The sequence below is a fragment of the Stegostoma tigrinum genome, chromosome 2 (genome assembly GCF_030684315.1).
Source record: "Stegostoma tigrinum isolate sSteTig4 chromosome 2, sSteTig4.hap1, whole genome shotgun sequence".
In the NCBI taxonomy this organism is placed as follows: Eukaryota; Metazoa; Chordata; class Chondrichthyes; order Orectolobiformes; family Stegostomatidae; genus Stegostoma; species Stegostoma tigrinum.
In genome coordinates, this window is record NC_081355.1 from 119,743,059 (window position 1) to 119,764,557 (window position 21,499).

General features: G+C 39.7%; 1 protein-coding gene across 9 annotated transcripts in view; it reads right to left on the minus strand.

Annotated features, from left to right (window-relative positions):
- Positions 1-21,499, minus strand: part of c2h10orf67 (chromosome 2 C10orf67 homolog) — a 247,269-nt gene that overhangs the window by 154,738 nt on the left and 71,032 nt on the right. For all 9 annotated transcript variants that reach the window (XR_007246588.2, XM_048522278.2, XM_048522240.2 and 6 more), the window contains 3 exons: positions 7,276-7,423; positions 5,837-5,895; positions 5,418-5,483 (listed from right to left, as the gene is read on the minus strand). Coding sequence is in view for 8 of the 9 variants with exons in the window: in XM_048522278.2 (XP_048378235.1) it covers positions 5,418-5,483; positions 5,837-5,895; positions 7,276-7,423 (273 nt within the window). In the remaining variant the exon portion in view is untranslated. The remainder of the gene's footprint in view (positions 1-5,417; positions 5,484-5,836; positions 5,896-7,275; positions 7,424-21,499) is intronic.

The following is a 21,499-nucleotide window of genomic DNA, read 5'->3' on the forward strand; positions in this document are numbered from 1 at the left end:
GGTCGTAGCAGAGATAGGAACCTGAGCAGAGAGACAAGTTTGATGGAAGCAAAAATGGAAAAGCAGAAAGCCAGAAGGCACAGAATAGAAGGTTTAGCAGCAAATAGGTTCCACAGTACAAAACAAAATGTGTAAAAAAATTGCTGAAGGTACTTTATTTGAATGTACAATATTTACAAATCCACAATAAAATAGATGAATTAACAGTTCAAGTTGTTGTAAATGATTATTATGTTAATATGATTATGGAGAAATGGCTTTTGGGTGACCAATGCTGTGAATTGAACATTCAAGGGATTCAATCTTTAGGAAGGGCCTTCAAAAGGAACAAGATGTAGGGTGGCATTACTAGGGAAAGACAAAAAGTAACAAAGCGAATGGATGCCGAATCACTCTGGGTGGAGCTAAGAAGTAACAAGAGGATACCTAAAGACCTCCACACAGTAATGGCAGGATAGAATATGGCATTAAAAACAAAATTAGAGATGCATGCAACAAGGCTACGGCAGTCATGGGTGATATTAACGTACATTCAGATGGGCAAACTAAATTAGCAATAGAACAGTTGGGGATGAATTCCTGGAGTGTTTAGAAGTTTTTTTTAGGTGTCAATATTCAGGAACCAGTTAAAGAACAAGCTATCCTCGATTTAAAGAAAATTCGGAGTTGATAATGATCTTGTTGTGAGAGATCCTACTGGAAAAAATAGTGATCATTACATGAGACTTCCTCATTGGCATAGAAAGGGAAGTATCCAATCTGAAACTAGCTCCAAAACTAAACAAAGAAAACTACAAACAGTATGAGTTGACTGTGATAGTTTGGTTAATGATATTAAAAGGCAGGTTATCCAGGCAGGATTATGAAATGATTTCAGAGTAAAAGATTCCCTTGAGAACAGGGACAATAACAATTTCAATAACAATGCCTTTGTAGTTTTCTAATTTTCTAACTCCTTCTAATTGCATAAAACCAAGTCTAGTCTGCTGTATTCTTCCAACTTCACCCTGTGTTGTTGCTGGCTCCAGAATCTGCAGTTCTTGCTATCTCTAGGATAGTTTGTTGCCGAGTTGCTTCCTCAACATAGACACATTTTAAAAAATCTTCTAAACAGTCCAGGAATTCATCCCCAACTGTACTATTCCTCATGTAGTTTACCTGGTCTGTAAGTAAATTAATGCCACTCACAGTTACAAAAACCTTGTTGCATGCATCGCTAATTTCCTGTTTTATGCCATATCCTACCTTGTGGAGGCCTACATATAACCATTTATTTTTGTTCATGATTTACAAAATCCGCAGTTCTTTTGGTTTAAATTTAAATAAGGATTATTAAATATGTTTGAAAATAGAATTTTCTGTAGTGGACTGGGAAAGTGATTTAGGAGACAAAGATGGTCGATGAACAATGGCAGACATTTAATAAAATAGTTCATGACTCACAGCAAAGGTAAATCCAAGTGAAAGAGGCTTCCAGGAAGTGGACAAATTGAGAATGGTTAATCTGGGAGATTAAGACAGTAAAGAATTGAAGGATAAACATACAAAGAGAAAAAGATAGTGGTAAATCAGGACTGGGAAAATTTTAAAAGCCAACAAAGGATGACCAAACAAAATAGACAGAGAAAATAAAGTGAGGGCAAATTAGCAAATAATTTAAGTGCTACTTAAATATGTGAAAAAGAAGAAAGAAGCAACGATGAACATAAGCCCCTTTTGGTTATGAGGCTGGGAAAATAACAATGGGAGCCTGGAAATTGCAGAAGATTTAAAGAAATACATTGCTTCAAACTTCATGATTGATGACATAGCATGCCAAATACTAAAGGGGTGAAGGTGGTGGGGTGGGGACAGTGGGGAGAAATAAACACAATAACTATCACTGCAGGAAAAGTATTAGAGAAATTAATGGGGCTAAAAGCCAAATTGTCCTCTGACATGACAGATTGCATCTTAGGATTTAAAAAAAAAGTAGCTGCAGAAATGTGGATGCACCAGCAGTAATCTTCCAAGAATCCTTTGATTCTGAAAAGTCTTAGAAACGAAAAGATTAGAAAACTGCAGATGTAATACTCTTCCACTATAAATGGATGGGTGGTCTGTGTATGTTTTTTTGTGGATCCCTACTGAAGCTCTCTGATGTGGAGTGTGATGCACTAAAATGATGATCACAACCTCCTGAGTTGATTAAAATTCAGCTACTACAATCCTTCAAATAAAGCAACAGCAAAAACCACTTTGGGACAGGAGTACAGGACTTTACCAAGACTTTCCAAAGGAGAGTGTGATACACCAAACCGATCGCCATAAATTCCTACGTTGATTAAGCCAATGAAAATTTAACTAAGCCTAATCTTCTAATTAAAAATGATTTTGCCATTTTCTGAGCACTACATTAACTGTTACTCAATTGCATGTAGAATGAGTGCAGGAATGGTTTAGGGGAGCAAAACTTGAAACTGTGTAGAAAGTTGGAGAAGGAGTGCCTTATTTGCTTCTCCCAACTGAAGGTTCTTTTCAAAAAACATTTGAAAAAGTGGGACATACTGGAAGTCATCTTCCAGATAGCCATGGAGAAAGATTAAGAAGATAGAGGAATATCTGACAAACCAGGATTGCACAGCACTGCTGCTGCTTCTGCTGCAACAACCTGATCTTCCTGGCACCCATTTGATCAATGGTGTTATTAGCTCTCATTCAAAGTAAAAATGAACACCACACCTTTGGTCCAATAGACCAACTGGCCCACGAGCATTCAGACAAGAGGGAGACAAAAGAAAAGTTATTGGGGAAATAATACAGTATTACAAAGGATGTAATAGCAGAGTATTTATAATCAAGCAGAGTCAGCAAGGCCTTATGAAGAGGAGATCATGCCTGACTACTTCATTTCAGTTCTTTGAGGTAGCATGCAGTGCAGACAGAGGAGAACTAATACATTTGATTTTTTTTCCACTCATTTGTGGAATGTGGGCGTCACTGGCTGGCCAGCATTTCTTGCCATCCCTAGTTGCCCTTGAGAAGGTGGTGGTCAGCTGCCTTCTTGAACTGCTGCAGTTCTCCTGTTGTGGGTTGACCCACAATGATATTAGGTTGGGAATTCCAGGATTTTGAGCCAGTGATAGTGAAGGAATGGTGATATATTTCCAAGTCAGGATGGTGAGTGACTTGTAGGGGAACTTGGAGGTGGTGGTATTCCCATATGTCTGATGACCTTGTCTTTCTAGATGGAAGTGGTCGTGGGTTTGGAAGGTGCTGTCTGAGGATCTTTGATGAATTTCTGCAGTGCATCTTGTAGACAGTACACTCTACTGCTACTGAGAGTTGGTGGTGCATAAATCTACTTAATATGACAAGAGCGTATCGTGTTCAGGGTAGCAGATTATCATGCATAGATGATTAATTAATAGAACACAGAGATTTGAGTTAAAGGCATTGTTAGGATGGCAACCTGTAACTAGTGGAGTGCCACAGGGATCAGTGCTGATGCCACAATTATTTACAACATATGTATTAAGGACTTGGATGCACCAAATGCACGTACCATCGTCAGTTTGCAGAGGACATGAAAGCAGATGGGAAGGCAAGTGGTGAGGATTTTATAAGGAGTCTGCAGAGGGGAATGGACAAGCTAAGCGAGTAGACAAAAACTTTGCAGATGGAATATAATGCGGGAAAATGTGAGATTATACATATTGGTGGGAAAAAAATGAAATATTATTCAAATGCGGAAAGACTGCAGCAGGGAGGAACAGAGAGGTCCTAGTGCATGAATCAAATGTGGATGACACAAAGGTCAGCTGTGTGGTTGATACTGAGAAGGAAGAGTTATATAAATGGATGGGTGAGATAGGCAGATCAGTGGCAGATGGAATTTAACCCTGGTAAATGTGAGATGATGCATTTTCGAAGAAGAATCAAGACTAGGGAGTACTCAATGAAAAGCAGGACACTAGGAAACTCTAAGGAAGGGAGGAAATGTTGGGGTGCCTATTCACAGATCACTGAAGGTGACAGGGAAGGTTAATAGGTTAAGTAAGAAGCCAGAAGGAATGCTTGCCTTTATCAATCATGGTATAGATTAGAAGACCAGGGAATGTATGTTCAAGCTGTACTGGATTTTGTTTAAACCACAGCTGGAATACTGAGTTCTAGTCAACACACTGTAGGAAGGATGTGATTGCACTGACGGAGGTGCAAAGGATATTCACTAGTTTGTTGCCCGGAATGGAGAATTTTAGCTATGAAGACAGGCTGGATAAAATCAGGTTGTTTTCTTTGGAGCAGAGAAGGCTGAGGGGGGAATGCAATAGAAATGTAAATGATTATGAGGAGAATGGACAGAGTGAATTGAAAGCAGCTGCTCCCCCCCTTAGTCAAACAGTCAATAACAATATGGCATAACTTTAAAGTGAAAGGCAGGAAGTTTAGAGGGAATTTGCGGAAAATTGATTTTATCTGAAGGATGGTGGAGCTCTGGATTGCACTGCCTTGGATGGTAGTTGAGGTGGGAAACCTCATGACCATTAAAAAAGTACTTGGATGAACACTTGACGTGTCATAGTATTCAAGGCTATGGGACTAGTGCAGGAATGTGGCACCAGTATAGAAAGTGGTGTATTTTAGGCAGTATAGGCACAATGGACCTAAGAGTCTCTTCTGTATGATGCTCATGATTCTATGAATCACAAAAATCTCTCATTCAAATTCAGCAGTTAATAGGAAAGGCAAATGGACATTGCCCTTTATTTAAAAGGGAATGAAGTATAAGAAGAGGAAGGTTTTGCTAAAACCATATAAGGCATTAATCAGTTCACAGCTTGAATGCTATGAACAGTTTTGGTCCCCTTATCTGAGGAAAGGTATACTAACATTGAGGCAGTCCAAAGAAGATTTACCAGGTTGATCCCAGGCATATTCGGCGTTTCTTATGAGGCTAGGTTCAGTGAGTTGGGCTTGTACTTATTATAGTCGAGAAGAATGAGAGGAGACTTTATTGAAACATAAGATTCTTGAGGGACTTGACAGGGTACTTGCAGAGAGCTTGGTTCCCCTTGTGCGAGAGTCTAGGGCCAAAAGGCCTAATCTCAGAGTCAGTTAGTGCCAATTTATGACAGGAGGAGGATTTTTTTCGTGGGGTGGATGTACAGTTTAAAATATGGATAACCCTAAAAAGTGATTTTAATCTAGTTTCAGGGGCACATTTACTGCCGCTTACCCAAGTCCTGGTTGGTATGAGCAGGATTCCAGCATTCAAATTCAAAGTAAAACATTCATCTAAGATGCAAGTATATACATATGAATAAAATCATGTATAGACATATTGAAAATAATATAAAATTGACTGCAATGTTATAATCTATGCTTCCATTAATGTAATAATCAAGGCAACTGATGTAGCTGAAGAGTTTACTCACCATATGGTCCCTTTTGGATTTCTCAGCATCCAGTTGTTTTTTCAAATTATCTTCAGATGCAATCAGCTACAACCAGAGAACAAGGTAAATGAGTATTTGATCATCCAACATAGGAAAGTGAAATGGCTATACTCTTATTTAATCCTTACATATTAATTCAGAATTACACCTATATTTTAATGGCATTGCATAAACATATACACAGTTGTGTTTATTATCTTCACATATTTTACTTAAAGTAATACTTAAACATATATATTTAACACAAGTATAATAAAGCAAACATTTAGTATCTATAAAGTCAAACTCTCCTATCTATCCTAACAAGTTTATGACTTGCTATTGTTCCAAAATACATAACTATAGTTCTTCTATGGTGAATCAAAAAGGAAGTTATTTTATATTTGTTGTAACAGTACCTTTCGCAGTTTGCTTGCATATTTTTCACCTTCCTCTTTCAGCATTTGAACCTCCTTCTCTGAAAACAAAGAGGAAGGCAGACTGTGAAAATCAGATCTTCAGATGCCTGTGTTCCTTCTCAATGCTGAAGGTCAGACTCCATAGCCTATTGGAATCCACACTGGATGGAGGACCTAGCAGGATTCTAACCCTAAACACTACCCTTGACCTTCACTGCTTTGCCCCTGCTGTTTAGCCGGCTGGTCTAATGGATATTAGGTAGTAGTTCAAGGGCCAAGTGTGGCTATGTGCCCAACCTATGAATGTTGTATTCTGTTAGTCACAGCCAATACAAAGTGGTTTAGCAGGTGGTTCTTTATTTGCCCAAGCAATTTTTATCAAAAGCAAGACACACCATTAAATTAGCTCACAAATAGCAATAAGTAATATGGTACCTGTCAAATACAACTTAATTTTTTTGTGCAGCATTTAATCAATTAAAGAAGAGAGAATATTTTTGTGGTTTTCAATTGAATAGAATGAAACATTTCATTAATGTGTTTGTGGAAAACATGCAACAATTCATTGCAATTAAACAGGAGCACATATCACAACTGTTCAGTTGAAATGAAATGCACTTGAAATGGCCTGTCCAAATGACCTTCTGCATGAATAGGGCTCCTGTGGCACAGTGGTCGTGTCTCTACTCTGAGCCAGGAGAGTTGGGTTCAAGTGTCACCTACTCCAGAGGTGAGTCATAACTTGTCTGAACAGACTGTTTAAGAATATCTGCATGAATACAGAGCTTCATCAACTCTCAAATGTTTAGGGAAACAACTAAGAGAAAGAAACTGTTGAAGTTTCCATTGGTACAACATTAGGAAAGGACTATGCCTTCTGATTCAATTCACTGAAATAAACTGAGTTGCTTAGGAATCGTTAATAAGTCTGCTCTGGTAGTTTAACACTAAGGTTCCTAATTTTGGAGATGTGGGGGTGGGGTTGAACATTTTCAAACAAATAAAGAATATATGTGAGATGTTAAAAATTCATGAAAACCATATCCAAACATTTTTCTTAATTAGACTAAGATAATAATAACTAAGAATACTTTTTTATATCAGCTTGTGTACGATAACTATGTTTTAATACTAGGGAAAAAGGCAATCTAAGTAATGACAGCACATATAAAATAAAACAATTACCATGTGTAAACATTAGCACCTGCATCATTTGCGTGGCAAACATAACACCTGTTGAATATTTACTTCCTCAAATAAACTCGTAAAAATATGCACCTTGCAATTACCTTATCCATGGCATGCAGAAAACAGTCTTTCACTTTGCCGTATGGCAATCCATATTACACATCTTCAAGTAAATTGAATTTAAGTGAAAGATCTCTCAAACAAATACTGTCTTTCTGCATTACAGTTTATTTTGCATTTTCTAAAATTACCTAAATTTTTTATTTGCATTTCATTTAAATTAATGGTTTCTGACATCTTTTCGGCATTCTTCTTCACTAAGTAAATCTGATCCTTCAGTTCTTCTTTTTCTTGAACGAGTTGATCTCTCTCAAACTCATCCTTGAAGTCCAAATTGAGCTGCAAAATCACATAAGTCTTTTGTCAGAACAAAAAAAAACAGGAAGCTGAAATAGCAAGCTGTGTAGCCAATATGAAAATTATTCCACAACAGAGCTGTCATCCAACTTTCTGGCTTTTATGAATCATTTGGAATATGAATAGGAAACAACACAAAAAAAGAGAAATGTGCAGAGGGGAAAAAAAAGTAAACCCATCCAAAACTGAATCTTGGTAAAAAGCTGGTAGTACATTACGTACAAAGACAATAATTCATGGGGACATTTTATTGATGAGAATAATACATATCATACTGTTTGCGTGCCCTCATCATTCAGGTCCATGCATTGTGGAAGCTGTGTCCAGGCAGGCAGCTGTGGCCCATCCACCCACATCCCCCTGTGTGCTCGAGGACTGCTGTCCGTAACTAGGCAGGCAGGGGAGTGTGTAGCCGGACAACACCAGGGGTGGCAGAGCGCAAAGCTAAGGAGGGGGCTTGTTGCCATTGTTGCCATTCCTCACTGACAGTACTGCCACAGTCATAAAGAGCACGTCACATGTCAAAGTAGTGAAGTTTTCAGGCTTGAAGCCGCATGGAGTCCATCAGGTCTGCTGATATATACACAGTTGGTTTTCTACTTTGTGATGGAACCACCCGGAGATAATTCATATTCTGAACATTAACATGGCTTTGCATGCCTGTCACGCATAGGCTGTGCAGGCGGGTTGATGCTATTGAATGCTTCTGTTCAATTTATTGAAAGACCAGTTTTACTGTTCACTAGTGTAATTTATTTTTGGAAATATTTGTTAAAGCAGTTGTTTATGAGTATTATTTTATCAATGTATTTTACAGGTAATTTTTGTATTTTCATTTAAAGTAGCCTATTGAAAAGTAATCAACGTTATGCACGTAGCTTACATTTATAGGAGTGGTTTGATTCAAATAGGCATTCTTAGTAGTATAGAAAAAATACATTAACCACTTATTTGAATTTAAGGTGATTGAGATATGCTCAATAAGCTATAATACTAAAACCTTCCATTAATTGTTAGTAATAGGTTACAGCAAAGCTTTTATCTAGATATGCAGTCCCTTACAGCATTTCTACGAGGTCTGAATTAAAAGTTAATTTGGCAAGAAAATGTTAGAGAAGACCTTGCTGAAATATATGATAGATATTTGAAAGATTTAACCTTATACTAAAATGACTTTCACAAACTGCAAAGAAATATTCACACTGGATACATCAGTAGTTTATTGAAAGGTAAAGGTGTCTGTTTCTTTTGAAACTGCCGGGAAACTGCTGACACAATTATCTTTCAAGTTTTGATTTATCCTTTGAGCAGTTAACACTTACCTCTAGCTCCACCACCTGTTGTAGTTAAGAATTACAGATAATTAACTATTCAAGTCTCCTGCCGCAATGAGGACACTCATTAGCAAGACAAACAAAGGGACGGTTTTCAGTTGCTACAGTCATCTGTCACACTTTGAGTGGCAGGTTTTGTGCTGGTGTTTTCTGCCATCTGCCCCCAGCAGCAGTCCCGAGCTTTAAAAAACGCAAGGAACTTCCAATGTACAACTCTGAAGCAATAAATGAAGGAAAAAGACTACAGCAAGTAACTAAGACATAATAGGAACTGCAGATGCTGGAGAATCCGAGATAACTACTTCACTTGAACTAATTGCAGATTCTGATTAAAAACTATTAATATTTAATTACTGAAATAACAAGGTATAGAGCTGGATGAACACAGCAGGCCAAGCAGCATCATAGGAGCAGTTTAATTACTAGTCTGTGTTGCATTAATTTGAAAGAAATTTTAAAAACTGCAAGAATATTAGATTATTAAAATAAGTAATGAGATGTAAGTACTGTGTGGTCCATAAATACTTACCTAATCAACAGCACTATAACTAAAATTAAGACAAGGTACTGTGGATGCTATGCTGGAGAACTGAAATAAAACAATAACTCTGGGTCTGGCAGCATCTGTTGGGAGTGAAACAACGTTTATGTTTTGAGTCCTGTATTACAGTCATACCAATTTGAAATATTAACTTTTATTCTGTAGATGCTGACAGACCTGTTGAGTTTTCCCAGCACTTTCTATTTTTATCACAATAACTATCCAGATTCATGGTGTTTGAGGGGTAAAAGGACAAATTGTTGGATTGGATTTTTATGGAGTTGGTGACACACGACTAAGGGGTGAAAAATGTGTCAAGGACCAGGTTTTGGGATCCGTGGAGTTAGGCCAGCTCTTCACACCATTCAGTAAGATCATGGCTGATCTGAGCCTGACCTCAACTCCTTTTTCCTGCTAGTTCATCATAGCCTTCAACTTTACTGACCTTTTTTTCGAAAAGTTATCTATGTACCTCGTTAAATACTTCCAGTGATCTAGCCTTCACAATTTTCTAGGGTGGAGAATTCCAGACATTCACCACCGTCAGAGAAGAAATTTCTGCATTTCACTGTTTTCAATGAGTGTCACCTCAGGGTTGGTTATCGAAGTTGGCTGGATAGCTATTTTGGAATGCTCAGCAATGCTAGATGCATGAATTCAATTCCTACAGCAGTTGGGGTTACTATGAAGGACTTTCCTTCTCATCCTCTCCCTTTGCCTGAGGTGTAGCGTACTACCACCAGTCAACTCTTTATAATGAGAGAGCAGCCTGTGGTCTGTTAGAACCACTGTGACTTTATCTTCTGTAATTAAGTTTCTTGGTTTAAGATTTCCCACACTAATGGAAACATCTTCTTAAGATCTACTGTGTCAAGCCCGCTCAAAATATGTTTCAATATTAATCAAATACAATACTCCTCATTCATCAAAACTGTAATGAATGAGGCCTAAACTGTTTATCCTGGTGCATAAGACTTCATGGAGTCCAGAATCAATGTTGAGAACTCCCAGATCAATAAATGTGGAGCTGGACAAGCACAGCTGGTCAGACAACATGTGGGGAACAGGAAAGTCAACGTTTCAGGCCTAAGCCCTTTGTCTGAATCCTGATGAAGGGTTTCAGCTTGAAACATTGACTTTCCTTGCTCCTTGGATGCTGTCTGACTAGCTGTGCTTTTCCAGCTCCACATTTATTGACTCTAGCTTCCAGCATCTGCAGTCCTTACTGTCTTTAAGTCTTGAAAACTTACAGGGCAACTCCTTCTTGACTGTATACCACTGTGTCATCACCTTCATCAGACCTATCCTACTGAAACAAGTCATATCCAGAGATGGCGATAATGGTATCTGGAACATTGTTAGCACAGTATGATTCTGTGACTATGACTGTGTCAGGATGTCACTTAAATGGTCTGTGAGACAGCTTTCTCAATTTTGATAGTAACCCTCAAATGTAATTCTTGGCTTTTTTTTTCTATTGTCATGCCTAGGTCGATGCTAGGTGATAATTGTTTTTATTTTTTGACACTTTCTAGTGACTGTTACAACTGAATGGTTTGCTAGGCCATGCAATCCCATGGGTCTAGAGTCACATGCAGACCAGATGAAGTAATGGTGGTAGTTTCCTTCCTTACATTAGTGAATGAGATGGGTTTTTCAAATGATTGGCAATGGTTTCATGGGCATAATTACATTCTTATTTCCAGATTTTTATTGAATTCAAATCCATGGGATTCAAGCCTGGGTCCCGAGGACATTACCTGGTCTCTGGATTAATACTCTAGTGATAGTACCGCCTGAGTGAAGTCCAGTCAAATGTAGATTAAAACCACTATGACAATTGTAGTCCTTTCTTACACACCTACATTATGTCTCAATTTATATTTGTTCTAATGTGAGGTAATTCTTCAGGGTCTAGAGATAACTCTAGCCCATGATTCATTTCCCTTGCTATTCCCTATTTCTACCTACATATTCCATTGCACTTATATCACAACTCACCATTATGATGGTGCTACCCTACCTCCTTTTCCTCTTTGCCTATTGTTCTGGAACATCAAAGACCATTGAATATTGAGTTTCTGATCTTGGTGACCCTGCAACCATATTTCTGTAATAGCTATTAAGTCACGCCTATTTAGTTCAATTTGTGCTGTAATCTCGTCGGTCTTGTTATAAATGCTGTGTGCTGTCTTCAATAAAGGCTTCATACCACTTTTATTTAAACTGGTTCTAATTTCAGCTACATTCTTCTGTTTATGTTTTCTGCCACTTTCTATCACACTTTATCAATCATGTCACTATCACCCTCTGCTCCCTCATTTCAGTTTGGTTTTGTTTTAAACATTCCTTCACTGAACTCTCCTGCCACCTAATTAGTTTAATGCCCTATCTACAATCCTTAGTTATATAATTCACCAGAACACTGGTCCAGGCATGGTTGAAATGAAGCCCATCCCATCAGAACAGCTCTATTCCCAGAACTGCTGTCAGGGTCTCATGAATTGCAATCTATTTCTCCCACATCTTTTAGCTCTCCAATTTTACCTAATGCCAACTTTTATGTGCCTTAGATGGTAATTTGGAGATGATTATCTCTGTGTTGCTTTTGTTTTCAATTTTGCCACGCACTGCTCTTAGACTGTCAGCAGAAACCCTTTCCTAATCCTCCCTGTTATTACCTATGCAGACCATAACAATTCGGTCCTTCCTCTCCGAACTAAGTTCACCTCCAGGTCAGAAGATATGTTCCAAAGCAAGCAGACAACACAGCCTTCAGAACTCTGTCTTCGCTGCAAAGAACATAATCTCTAGCTATAATATCCCCTGTTATTACTAAATTTCTCTTTTTGCCTCCTACTTGAATGGATCTCTGATCCAGGTTTGTCTATCTTCCCTGACCTCTGTGCCCTCATCCACAATGACAGCAAGAATTATCCATTCTGGACAAGTTCACTGGCTGAGGTTTTCCACATTCTTTCTATAGATTAATGCATCATTATAAACCTCATTCTTTTTCTGAAGAAGAGTCCAGATTCGAAACATCAGCTTTCCTGCTCTTCGGGTGCTACCTGGCCTGCTGTGTTCATCCAGCTCTACACCTTGTTATCAATAGTAAACCTCATGGTATTCATGGCTAAGACAAAATCCTCAACATTGCACATTGTGGCTGTTAAGTATGTCAATACCTCAATATTTTTTACTGTTGCTCCCAAATTATCCTCTTTGTCTCTGGCCTTCAAGACATAGCACTTGAATCCAGGTGAGCATGTTTAATGTATTATAGTTCTTTGAAGAAATAAAAAAAAGTAGATAAAGGGGAACCTGTAGATGTGGTAAAAAGGCATTTGATAGGGTAGCACATCAAAGTTACTGAACAAAATAAGAATTCACGGTGTAGGCAGTAACATGGTACATTATTAATATTTATTTAATTTAACCTATTTTTCTAATCAAACTGTTCAGAGATGTTATTACACATCAAATGGGTCAATGGGCTGAAAAATCACAGGAGTTCAATCTGGATTAAAAAATCAAGGATAGGGTTTACACAATTAATGATAGGGCCTTGGACAGTGTTGTTGAGCAGAGGGACCTAAGGGTGCACGTACCTAGTTCTTTGAGGTTTCTGTCACATATAGACAGGGTGATTAAAAAAGGCATCTGGAACACTTGCTTTCATTACTCAGTCCTTTAAGTATCGGAATTGGGAAGTCATATTGATGTTGCATAGGACATTGCTGAGGCCTCTTCTGGAATTCTTGTCCAGTTCTAGTTGCCCAGTTATAGGAAGGATATTATCAAGCTGGAGAGAGTTTAGGGGAGTTTTACCAGGATGTAGCCATTTATGAATGGTTTCAGTTATAAAGAAACACTGATAGGCTGGGGCTTTTTTCACTGGATCACAGGAGATTGAGACACAACGTGATAGAAACGTATAAAATTATGAAAGGTATAGAGAGAGTAAATGGTAGCTGTCTTTTCCCTGGGATGGTGGATTTCAAGACTAGGGCACAGATTTTTAAGATGAGAGGAGTAAGATTTAAAAAAGACACGAGAGGCAAATTTTTTATACGGAGGGTGGTTCACGTGTTGAATGGCCTTCCTGAGGAAGTGGTAGTTGTGGGTATAATTACAACATTTAAAAGACATTTGGGTAGATACATGAATAGGAAAGGTTTGGAGGGATATGGGCCAGGTGCAGGTAGGTGGGACTAGTTTAATTTGGGGTTATGTTCGGCATGGACTTGTTGGAATGAAGGGTCTGTTTCATGCTGTATGACATTATGACTCTATCTCTGGAGCAAATGGAACTTGAACCCAGGCCTTCTGATCTGGGGTAGGGTCACTACTGTTGCCATAAGAGCCCTCAGTAATATGGATAAAGGATTATTTAAGTAACAAGAAGCAAAAAGTAAAGATAAAGGGGTCATTTTCAGTTTGGCAATCTGTAACGAGTTCAATGCCACTGTGATTAATACTAGGCACACAGATATTTACAATCCATATCAATTACTTGGATGAAAGAACCAAACGTAAGGTTGCTAAATTTGCTGATTACACCAAGAAAGGTTAGAGAACATTTTATGAAGAGTTCCTGGGAATCTGCAAAGGGGTTTTTAAACTTATGCTTTAATGGCAGATCAGTTAAATGGAGAGAAATTTCAGAATTCTGCTTTGCAGAAGCATCTAACTGTCCTGGTTTATGAATCACAAAAGGGTTAGGGTGCAGATACAGCAAATGATTGGGAAAATTAAATGTTATCATTTAATATAAGATAAAGATAGGGAAATGCTGCTGTAGTCCTCCTGGTCATTGCTGGGACCACATATGGAGTACTATACACAATTTTGGTCCCCTTACTTAAGAACAAAGTTAATTACATAAGAAGCAATTCAGAAAAGATTCACCTGAATGATTTCTGGGATGAAGGAGTTATCTTTCGAGGAAAGTTTGGAAGATTAGGCCTGTATCACTTGAAGTTTTGGATGGATGTGAGGTTATCTTATTCAAACAGATAAGATCCTAAGGGGTCTCAGAGGAGGGCCTAGAACTAGGAGATAAAAGAGTTCTCCTATTTAAGATGGAGCATTGTGTGCCCTCCAAAATAGACTCAATTTACTCTTGCTCACTTTTACTATCTGAGTAATGAACTCAAAACCCAATTGTCTGTCTTATAAGTCCTGTTGGAGTATCTGTGTCGGAGTAGCGCATAGGCTGAATGAGTCCTTTGACTGCATATCCTCAGAATCTGTGATTTATTCCATGAAGTCTTTGTTACCCACCTGTACCATCCTCTGTGGCACACATGATATACCTGGGAAAAACAAACTAGAACTGATGGCATAAGAAGATGCAAATGATTGCTTGGTAGTACAGAACTTAAACAATGCCCAGAAGGAGATAAAGAGTCAAATATTTACATATTGCACTCAAAAGAACTATGAGTTGGCAAGACCAGCTTGGAAAGGGTGCAACAATTCATACAGCATGAGAATGGGATCCCAATTGGACCAACAAATTGGCACATTGGATGTGAAGAAGTCCATAAACATCGTGGCAATGTGAGATGGATGGTAGACCAGCAAGGTAAGTTGAGGTGATGTGACAAGTGACAAGTGTACATGAATAGCTGCTGGAAGGTACAGTGAAGGAGATGAGTGACAGCCAGGCATCTCATCTGAAAGTGCAATTAGCCTCCAGCTCCACTGAAGCCACAGAGGTGGCACCACGTCAAGGTAAAAGAAAGCGGTATTAAAGGTACATGAATTGAACAAGGTATGCATGAAATATTCCATGCTATTATGCCGCTGTTTACTTCACTGAATAAAATACATTACTCAAACCTTTTATTCTTCTAGCCTCTATTTTGTTGATTCCTAAATTCCACTTGGGACAATAATGTTCAACTGAATGGTATAACCACGTTTGGAGGAAACGGAAAGGGTGAGAATATGACGGTTGGATTTTTGGACTGTTGGATTAACTTGTATCTAAGGGGGATGAAATTGATAGGGAGACAGAGATGACACAACCCCACAGCGTCAAGCACTCAGATTAGCCAGAATACCTGTATGAGTAAAATGTAGGCACCAAAATTCTGGCACCAGGTAAGTGGCTACAGGCACATGACCAGATGTCCATGTTCTCCTTTTCCTCAGAGAGCAGTTAATCTGCATATTCCACTTCTCTCTGCAGTGTGATATTTTGTGAGGCACAGTAGACCATAATCATATTAAAGACTCTTGATAGGATATACAGCAAGGTACCTGAGGCCAATCAAGGAACTTGAATTACATTGCATACTTTATGATTACCTTTGGAATCAAATGGCTCCAGTTGCACCTTAATTCTGAATTAAGATTCTTTAAACTCATTAGATTCTTTAGAGGGCATCAGTCAATTGTTCAGGAAATAGCCCCCATCTCTTAGATGCCATGTAACTTGTTGTTGGAAATGTGAAAATCTGTGTGAGTTGCAACCGGTGCAGAATGAATGAATTATGGTAGTTTCCAGGATATGTTGCACAGAATGAATAACTAGCTGGATATGTGCACATTGAGGGATTGATGAATACTTAGGTGCCTTGACTGACAGATGTATGTAGTCAAAGACTACTTATATGAATCCAGCTACTACAGCAAAATAAATAGGCCTCTGTGCTACTCCAAATACTGGTATTTCTGACCATCTGGTGAAATCTATGTAATGGGCTGTGACCAGTTCTCAGCAACTTGAATTCAAGCCGACTGGAATCAGAATTTGACATTTATCATCAATCTACAGCTGTCAGCATTTCAGCAGTCTTAGTACGCAATTCACAGGAACTGAGAAGTTATCACGTTGTATACTATGTTTCCAGATTTTAAAAAAAATCAGCTGCAGATACTTGTTTTTTGATATAAATAAGTGTGGTGCTGGAGAGGCACAGCAGGCCAGGCAGCATCAGAGGAGCAGGAAAGTTGACGTTTCGTGTCGGGACCCTTATTTAGGCAATTCTTACTATCTCTTGTTTTTTGTTATACATGTTTGTATGTGGGATTAAGAGATATAGTTTTAATTCTGGATCACAATTTAGGTGTTAACCAGAGTTTGTACTTGCTTTAAGAATAAATTTTGTTGATAACAAAGAGATTATTTTGAATTAGTGAAAAATGTTTGGTGGATGTTTCTTTTATTCTGGTTACCAGTACATAAGAACAGAATTGATCATTTTGTTAACTGAATCAACACATTCACACTAATGATGCAACAGGTGACATAGTGGGTCTTGATCAGCAGTGCACTACTCCCGTTACTCTTGGAACAGTCTGCAAAAATGCCTAAAAATCTCAATTTCTCAAGTGCTATGATCACAAGTCTAACAGCCCAAAAAGTTCACCATTTAAAGGTATTCAAACACATCAATTTAATTGCTGTCAATGGCAAGTTTCATGCATGCACTAGCTGTGAATCAACCAGGCTTCTGGGATTAAACTCGCAATGGATTGATATTTTAGATATTGAAGTCTCTTACCCGACAAGAACATAAGAACGAGGAGCAGGAGTAGGCCATCTGGCCCCTCAAGCCTGTCCCGCCATTTAATATGATCATGGCTGATCTTTTTAAGACTCAGCTCCACTTACCCACCCACTCACCATAACCCTTAATTCTTTTACTGTTCAAAAATTTATCTAGCATTGCCTTAAAAACATTCAGTGAGGTAGCTTCAACCGCATCATTGGGCTGGGAATTCCACAGATTCAGATTTTGGTAAAGAAGTTCCTCTTGACCTCAGTCCTACATCTACTTTCCTTTATTTTGAGGCAATGCCCTCTAGTCCTAGTTTCACCTACTAAAGGAAACAACCTCTCTGCCTCCACATTATCTATTCCCTTCATAATCTTATATGTTTCTACAAGATCTCCCCACATTCATCTGAATTCCAATGAGTATAATCCCAGTCTACTCAGTCTCTTCTCATAATCCAACCCTCTCAACTCTGGAATCAACCGAGTGAATCTCTTCTGCACCCCCTCCAGTGCTAGTATATCTTTTCTCAAGTAAGGAGACCAAAACTGCACACAGTACTCCAGGTGTGGCCTCACCAGGACCCTATACAGCTGCAGCATAGCCTCCCTGTTTTTAAACTCCATCCCTCGAGCAATGGCAGACAAAATTACATTTTCCTTTTTAATTACCTCCTGCATCTGCAATCCTACTTTTAGCAATTCATGCACAAGGACACCCAAGCCTCTCTGCACAGCAGCATGCTACAGTTTTTTTACCATTTAAAACATAGTCCATTTTGCTGTTATTCCTACCAAAATGGATGACCTCACACTTGTCAACATTGCACTTCATCTGCCAGACCTTTGCCCACTCACTTAGACTATCTATATCCCTCTGCAGACTTTCAATGTCTTCTGCACACTTTGGTCTACCACTCACCTTAGTGTCATCTGCAAATTTTGACTCACCACACTTAGTCCCCAACTTCCAATCATCTATGTAAATTGTGAACAATTTAGGTCCCAACACTGATCCCTGAGGCACACCACTAGCTACTGACCGCCAACCAGAAAAACACCCATTTAACCCTACGCTTTGATTAGATTCCCTACGGTGTGGAAACAGGCCTTGTGGCCCAACAAGTCCACACCGCCCCTTGAAGCATCCCACCCACACCCATCCCCCTATAACCCACACACCCCTGAACACCACTGGCTATTTAGCATGGCCAATCCACCTAGCCTGCACATCTTTGGACTGTGGGAGGAAACTGGAGCACCTGGAGGAAACCCATGCAGACACAGGGAGAATGTGCAAACTCCACACAGACAGTCGCCCGGGGCTGGAATCGAACCCAGGTCCCTGGCGCTGTGAGGCTGCAGTGCTAACCACTGCTTTGCTGACGACTAGTCAACCAATCCTCTATTCATGCCAATACATTACCTGTAATACCATGCGTCTTTATCTTATGTAGCGGCCTTTAGTATGGCACCTTGTCAAATGCTTTCTGGAAATTCAGACACACCACATCCATAGGTTCCTCATTGTCCACCATGCAAGTAATGCCCTCAAAGAATTCCACCAAATTAGTTGAACATGACCTAGCCTTCATGAACCCATGCTGGGTGTTCCCAATGGGATAATTTATATCCAGCTGACTTGCTATTTCTTCCTTAATGATAGATTCAAGCATTTTCCCCACTACCAAAGTTAAGCTAACTGGCCTATAGTTACCTGCTTTTTGTCTACTTCCTTTCTTAAACAGTGGCGTCACATTGGCTATTTTTCAATCTACAGGAACCATCCCAGAGTCCAGTGAGTTTTGATTAATAATTACTAGTGCACTTGCTAATTCCCCCATCACCTCTTTTACACCCTGGGATGCATTTCATCAGGACCAGGAGACTTGTCTACCTTTAGCCCCATTAGCTTGCCCAGCACTGCCTCCTTAGTGATAATGATAGTTCTTACATCCTCACCTGCTATAGCCTTCTTGCCATTAGTTTTCGGCATGTTATTTGTGTCTTCCACTGTGAAGACTGACACGAAATAACTGTTTAATGTCGCGGCTATTTCCTCTTTCCCAGTTATCATATTAGCCTTCCGATCCTGTAAAGGACCAACGTTTACCGTCGCCACTCTTTTACGATCTACATATTTATAGAAACTTTTGCTGCCTGTTTTTATATTCTGAGCTGGATTACTCTCATAATCTATCTTACATTTCTTTATAACTTTTTTTGTGGCTTTCTGTTGGCCTTTAAAGATTTCTCAGTCTACTAGTTTCCCACTACACTTTGCATTTTTGTATGTTTTTTTTAATCTGATACTTTCCTTTATTTCCTTAGACATCCATGGCTGACTCTCTCTGTACTCCTACAGTTTTTTCTTATCACTGGAATTTACTTCTGCTGAGGACTGTTAAAAATTGTTTTGAAAGTCCTCCACTGTTCCTCAATTGCCCCACCACGAAGTTTTTGCTCCCATCCTACCTTAGCTAACTCCTTCCTCATTCCTTCATAGACTCCTTTGTTTAAGCACAGGACATACGTACTGAATTTAACCTCCTCACACACCATCTGAAGTTTAAATTCAATCATACTGTGATCATTCCTTCTGAGAGGATCCCTAACTGAGAGATTATTAATTATTCCTGTCTCATTATGCAGGATGAGATCTAGGATAGCTTGCTCCCTTGCAGGTTCCATTACATATTGTTCAAGGAAATTATCACGGATGCATTCTATGAACTCCTCCTCAAGGCTGCCATGACCGACCTGGTTTGACCCATCTACATGTAGATTAAAATCCCCCATGATAATTGCTGTACCATTTTTACATGCATTAGCTATTTCTATGTTTATTGCCTGCCCCATCACGATGTCATTACTTGGTGGCCTATAGGCCACACCTATCAGTGACTTCATCTCCCTGCTATTCCTAATTTCCACCCAAATGGATTCAACGTTTTGTTCAGTAGAACCTATATCATCTCTCACTACAGCCCTGATATCATCCTTAAAAATCAGAGCAACACCACCTCCCTTAACTTCCTGTCTGTCCTTCTGAACAGCTTGATACCCCGGGATATTTAACTTGCAGTTATGATCATCCTGTAACTATATCTCTGTAACGGCCACTAAATCATACCCATTTGCCATGATTTGCACCGTCAACTCATCCACCTTGTTTCAAATGCTCTGAGCATTCAGATAAAGAGTCCTTATGCCGGTCTTTGCACCTTCTTTTTGGGTCCTATTACCTTCATTACTAACAGCTCTTGAGTTCTCCTTCACTTTCACATTTTTCCAGTTTTCATTGGAGTTGAAGCTTCCTCGTCACCTGCTAACCTGCTGCTTTGCCTTACATTAATTGTTATTCTCCCTCAATGCTCACTTCTCCTTTCCGCCCTACTTACTAATTTGAAGTCCTATTAACCACCCTATTTACACTTTTCGCCAGAACACTGGACTCGGCCCTGTTCAGGTGGAGTCCATCCCAACGGTATGGATCCCTCCTGTCCCAGAACTGATGCCAGTGCCCCATGAAAAGGAAACCCTCTTTCCCACACCACTCTTTTAGCCATGTGTCTACTTCCCTGATCCTCGCCTCTCTGTGCCAATTTGCACGTGGTGCGGGCAGCAATCCAGGGATTATGACCCTTGACGACCTGTTTTTTAATTTTGCTCCTAGCTTTTCATAATCCCGAAACGGGTCTTTTTCCCTCGTCCTGCCTATGCTGTTGGTACCTGCATGGACCACAACAACTGGATCCTCCCCCTCCATCTCTAGTGTCCTCTCAAGCCGGTCAGTGATGTCTCACACCCTGACACTGGTCAGGCTACACACCATGTGGGATTCTCTATCCTGCTCACAGAGGATACTGTCTATCCCCCTGATGATGGAATCCCCTACAACTACAATCTGTCTTTTTGCTCTGCCGTCTTGAATGGCCTCCTGGACCATGGTGCCACGGTCAGTTGACTCACCCTTCCTGCAGCCCTGTTCCTCATCCATGCAGGGAGCAAGTGCCTCATATCTGTGGGACAATGTCAAGGGCTGCAGCTCCTGTGTTCCTGTCTGCAGGGTCCCTCTATCTGCCTCACTCGCAGTCACACACTGCTGTCCCTGCCCGCCAATTGAATTAACATTAGTTAATATACCAGGTGTGACTGTCTCCTGGAACACAGCATCCAGGTATTTCTCCCCCCTCCGGATGTGCTGCAGTGTTTGGAGTTTGGATTCCAGCTCATCAGTTTTTAGCCGGAGCTCCTCCAGCAGCCAACACTTGCTGCAGACGTGGTCACTGCCGTTCTCAATGGGATCAGCTCGCTCCCACATCATATAGCTACAACACATCGCCTGGCCTGTCATCTCTACTTAGTTAATTATTTAAAATTAATTAGCTTTGTTTTAAATTTCGCAGTGTTCGCTGCGCCAGTAAGTTTACTACGTTATATACTCAAACAGACTTCGGCTTTCCCATCCGACCCGCTCCCAGAGGATTTGGCGTCTATGCGACCACCCCAAAAGATAACAAAGAGATGAGGAAATAAAAAGCAAATAGCTTACCTGCTCACCGCACTTAGTTGTTATTATTAGGTTACAGGAGGTGGGAGGGTGGGGGACACTCCGTGTGTAGTGTCTCGGGTATTATTTAACTCCCAAATTTACTGGGTGGAAGCTTAAT